Consider the following 5,534-nt stretch of genomic DNA (forward strand, 5'->3'; position numbering starts at 1 on the left):
ACATAAATACAGATTAAAAATGATAGCAAGCAAAAAAAACTTAAAAACTGTTTTTCAAAGCTAATTGGAAGCTTATTTTTTATTAAAGGTGGCTACAAATAAACTATTTTAGCTATCTCTAAAATGTACCTAACACAAAAAGTAGGGAAATTTGTGTTTGATAGATTATTTCTTTGTTGTAACAATGCTTCTTGGTGATATATCTTGTAACAATTTTTAGGTTTGTGAAAGCTAAAGTCCGAACTAGTTTGAAGGAACGATGTACTTCAGTGCAAGGAATAAAATTGTGGAATAATCTGRAGAACGATATTAAAAGTGCAGGATCAATGTATAAGTTTAGGAGAATGATAAAATCCAGTCTGTTGAAGAAATATGAAATGACATAATATGTATCCTTAAAATTGTCTGAGAAAGATTTGATTTTTATTAATTTTTTTCTGTTTTTTTATTATTACTGTTTGAACTTCTTTTGATGGAAAAAGGCACAGATATTACAAGATTTTTGTCTTCCTTCTGCTGCTTTTCATTTTATTTTATTAGTCTTTTTTGTATATTGAGTTTGCTTTGTTTTTAAATGAAATGAATGAATAAACTAAACAAAAAATAACTAAACAATGCTTCTTGGTGGTATATCTTATAGCASGCAACTGATAGGCAGCACCTTGGTGTACCAGAAGCCAGCAAAATAAGCTGTTTGGCAGAAAAGATTTGGCAAAATTTTTCATCTGTGCAACCCATTTACTCAGCTCTACTATGCATCCTGCAAATGCATGATCCTTACAAATGTGGCACCATTTAAAAGGGAAATTAACAGGCTTTGGGTACAGAATTTTGTTTGAATCCTTTCCAGCTGTATAAAGCTGGGTTCACACCAAACGCATTTTGGTGTGACACTTGTCAGTAATGTCCGTACAGACCGAATGTGACTAGACGCACGTCTGAAGTGGGAGGAGCGTCTTGATTATTTTCCGGTCTGTATTTAATGGCGGATGAAACAAAGAAAACGGCTTTGCTTTATTTACGAAGAGCAAGCAAACATTGTGCTGAACCAGATAATTTAGAGGTGATTTGTTCGGTGGGTTTCGCCACTCCAGGAGCTGCRAACTGACGAACTGTTTTGTCCCGAGTCCAGTTTAACGTCGCGGTCAGTTTAACGAGCCGATGACCTGCATCGGTGCTGATATCTCCAGCCAGAACACCAACTACAGATGGTCGATTTCAGCTAAAGAGCTCCTGTCTGTCTGTTTCAGGTTAGTGGGCAACATTCAGAAAACTGTCATGTGGAAAAAAAGATTCTCTGTGATTGGTTGAGGCGGTGCGTCGAGCAGCAAAAGTTAAATTTTGGAACTCTAGCGTCGGCTACTTTGGACGTACCGTATGCATGGAAAACGCTCAAACCGCACCTACCGCTTGAAGGCGCGCCGTGCTAAACGCGCTAAAGACGCCGCGCTGCCCCTAGACGTGCGTCCACCATGGACTTTGCATGTAAACTGGCTGCTCCTGCTGCTCAAAACGCGTCTGGTGTGTACCCGGYTTTAGATTTATTGCCAAAAAGCATTGTTACAACAAATTTAATCTACCAAACACAAATGTACTTTGCTTTGTATTAGGTTATCATCAAGATTATTYCCCTTTTATTCCTTTGATAAGGCCTGAAAATAGTCAAGTTCAGTGTCTCAGGCAACATTGATATAGTTTGTTCAGTCAATGATAGGTGACATAAAATGTTTTTAATTGGCCTCCCAGTGTATTAAAAATGTTAAACCCTGGTGTGCCTTTAAACTAGAACCTGGTCCAACTGTATCACATTAGTAAACAGGACCAAGATAACACTTTGGACAATGCTTTGACACTTTGGGATGCATGTGTGTAGAGCACCAAGTCCTACAAATATTTTGAAACAAGTAAAACATGGAGTGAATCCTATTCAGTGGCTTCTAACCCAACAAGTTTGGATGATTATTGAGGTGTGTTTGGTAGTGGTCCCTCCCATCACTGTAAATATACAGAATAAGTGAAGGAACCTCTTGGAGAGTGCTGCCTATTATGGCAGTAGAGTTCATGCACACTCGTAATGTTTGACAAGCAGCAGTGAGTGAGCTCTGGAGGTTTGTGGGTAAAAAKATCTCATTAAAGCTCAGCATGAGTGTGTAAGAATTAGATTTCTAGCTTTACTCGATGAGATTCCGTAAGTCTGCACAGCAATAGTTTTATTTATTTGTGTTTGACACTTTTAGTCTTTTTTAAAAAGTTGTCAGGTTTGCTTCTGTAGAAGTGATTTACTAAAACATTGTTCACCATAGCTATCTTATCAGAATACATGGAGATTTCTTACAACTGTATGCAGTCCGGTGCACGTCTGTCCATTAGTGAGTGGATTTTTATGTGGCTCTAAGAGGGCCAGGTGTAGAGTGGCTGAACGCCGAAGTGGCTGACGCTGTCAACCAAAATGAGACCAGCTCCTCAGAAGAGTGACAGGAGCAGCTTTCCAGGAAAGCGAGTGTGAAGGAAGTCGAGGAGCAGAGAAAATGTCCAAGAGAAAATGTCAGATTGTCACGAGGGGGATGTCAAAACAAGTTGGCCACTTAAAGAGAGGCCGCCGCAGCCAAGGAAGACTGACAATTTGAAATAGAGAGGAAGCAACTGTCTCCGAGCCCCCCTCTCCCCTCCTCCATCCTCTCGGCATCCTAATTTAAACCGCTACATATTTAATGTTGTGTGTCCTCGCCCATGTCCTCTGGCACCTTTAGTCCAGGTAATTGAACAACCCGTTTCTCCTTTCGCCTCTTCCTGTTCACCACTAATTGAAATCACTAAGTTTTCCTCTCAGGCATTCTATGAAATAATTTTGAAACACGAGTAGAAAGATAAGTCCGTATAGAATATTGTCAGATAAAGCAAAATGGTTATAGGGCACATGTCTTTATTCGTCCAGTTTCCTCCTGAGAAGTATTCATCAAAAAGGGAAAATTTTGTGTTTTATCTTTTTTATGTGAATACCGAGTTATTAGATTGGGCATAATCGTATCGTGTGTAATTAATCGTCAGAAAAACATTAATCGATTAGTTTTTGGCACTTGACAATTAATATGATTAATGCCACCAGGCAGATTGACTGGATATTTCCCCAGTCGGTCYGCTCGGTGCTCCTCTCCGCTTCAAATATGACGAACATAAAAAAAAAATTTAAAGTTCTGTAATTTATTTATATATCAACACAATTTAAAATTTGATGTATAGCCCGAAGTCTGTAATTTTGACAATTTGGAACAGATTTTTATGAAGAGCAAATCTTTCCCACTAAATTGGTCATGTGACTAGGACATAAGGGTGTCCAGGGACTCCAGGTGATTGATCATCAAATTAATCGTTATCGGCTAAACACCACAATTAATAGTGATTAATTTTTTTTGCCAATAACACCCAACCCTACCGAGTTATTAGACTGTAAGCAAGTAACTTCACAAAGTTTATGTGTTTATATTTGTGTAGTGATTTATACAAATTAAATACATTCAAACAATATTAGCCATTTTTAGGTTAGGATTACCTCTTAAATCACTTTTTTGTTCTCATTTTTGTTATATTTTTCAAACAAAGAAATTTGAATTAAATCAGGATGAAATGGATGTTGTATAAAAACATGACATAATCAGGCTTAAATAACCATGCTGCATATCTGACAAACCTCTGTTCCTATGTCATTCAGATCTTGTCAGCCTAATAATAAGTATATGTTTTGTAATACATTTTTAGTCTTTTGTTTGATATGAGCATCACTGTTCTATATCTTCAAGTTGCTGTCATTGTGAAAACTACATCTAAACAGAAATGTGCATTTGTGTTTTTGGTAATAATCCAATTAATTCACAGAAACAGGAAGAAATCATACCTACTCTGAATAACTGTGTGTATTTTCCCCCCAATCATGTCTGTTTCATTATCACAAGAAAGCTAAGCTAGTTTTAGCCTGTTATTTTTAAGAAAATGAGCTTTGTTTTCTCAAGATAACAAGAAAATTGGCTTTTCTAACTCCAAATAAATATATTACCCCATAACAGAAAACTAACTTTACTATTTTTAGGATAATAAGGTTGCAAATCTTTGTATTACATTAAGTTGGCTGTCTTGGGATAATGAAGTAAATAATTTGGCATCTAATTAGATAAAGAAAATGACTGTCTATCTCAAGATAATGAGAGAAATAACTCGTTATTTTAAAAAGCAACTGTCTAATTCTTGAGTTCCTTAGATAATTAGTTTAAAATGAACATTTGTTAATATATCATGCTGTATAACATAAAAAATACATTTCTAAGCATATTCTCTCTTGGCCTCTGAGAACCTCACAATCATTGTTGCATTACGTGTATAAAGTAGTGCTACCTGAATAGAGCATGTTTTTATTTGACTGTCTGTAAAGATCTATTCAGAAGTGGAGGAAGTGATTCTGTGGTCTTTGTTAAACTCAGGATGTTGTGGTTTGTGGGCCGAAACACTGGATAATTCCCAGTAGCCTTCTAAAAAAATGGCCCCTGTATTGTATTTGTTGAAAGTAGAGTAAACATTGGAGAAAATGTGTGGAAACCATTTTGAATCATCTGCTGTTGGGTTCACAGACCTCTCCAGAAAAGCCACAGTTGTGACCCGCGGTTGGCTGTTGGACACCGTGGCGACGTACACCCTGCAAAACTTCAACAACTACACGTGAAGAAGACCCACGTCCTCACGGTCCTCTCGTGGTTCATTTAACGGTTCATTTTTCTTAAAGTTCACTTCTTAAACCAAACCTGTCTGTTCTTGTGAAATATGTCTGTATATGATGTGCATAAAGTTTAATCCATAACAAACACTAGAGGGTTTTTTGTTTTGTTTTGTTTGTTTTATTACAAAGAAGTGTCTGCATTCAGCCAAATGCAGACTCGATAAAAACAGCTGTCTTCTTTCTTCTCCTGTTTTCCTTTCCTGTGTTTCCTTTTCTGTCACTATTATCACTGTTCTTTTCTGTGAAGAATAAAGTAAACCTCCTGATCATAGGTCTGCAGGTCGGAACATGCTTTGTTCAGGGTTGGCTTCGGTTATGGATTATCTTCTGTGTGGGAATAAAAGGAGACAGAAAACATTAACTGGAATGGGCTTTTCTACACAAGTTAACTCTTAACGCACACACGATGTATATGCTTTGTTAAAAACTGGCATATCAGCTCTTTAATGTCTTATTTGACCATTCCTTCTCTTAGAGATTTACTAATACGTCAGTACCGGTAATTAGATACAGTATAAGAGTATACATGGTAGAGCTCTTTTAGGAAAAATTATGGATCAATCGTGCATCATATTTTAGTACATATAAACCTGTTTTGTCGACATCATGGATCAAGCTCTTCCTTTTCTGTTACATTGGTAATTCTAATCTATGCTGTGATCAGAGTTCATGTTGTGGAGAAATAACATCTGCAGAAACACAGAAATGGCACGAGTGAGTGTGAAGGGCAGAGATGTAGCAGAAAAACACTCAGCTCCTGGAGCCATGC

The 5,534-nt window shown here is 37.1% G+C and overlaps 1 protein-coding gene across 1 annotated transcript in view; it reads left to right on the top strand.

Moving 5' to 3' along the window:
- The window catches only part of LOC106516970 (BRCA1 DNA repair associated), a gene marked incomplete in the record, with an annotated part of 34,630 nt that extends 29,594 nt beyond the window's left edge, over positions 1-5,036 (top strand). The window contains 1 exon segment of the mRNA XM_014007603.1: positions 4,620-5,036. Within this exon segment, the coding sequence (XP_013863057.1) occupies positions 4,620-4,711 (92 nt within the window).
- Between the last annotated feature and the right edge of the window lie 498 nt (positions 5,037-5,534).

This window comes from Austrofundulus limnaeus, unplaced genomic scaffold (assembly GCF_001266775.1).
Source record: "Austrofundulus limnaeus strain Quisiro unplaced genomic scaffold, Austrofundulus_limnaeus-1.0 Scaffold43, whole genome shotgun sequence".
In the NCBI taxonomy this organism is placed as follows: domain Eukaryota; kingdom Metazoa; phylum Chordata; class Actinopteri; order Cyprinodontiformes; family Rivulidae; genus Austrofundulus; species Austrofundulus limnaeus.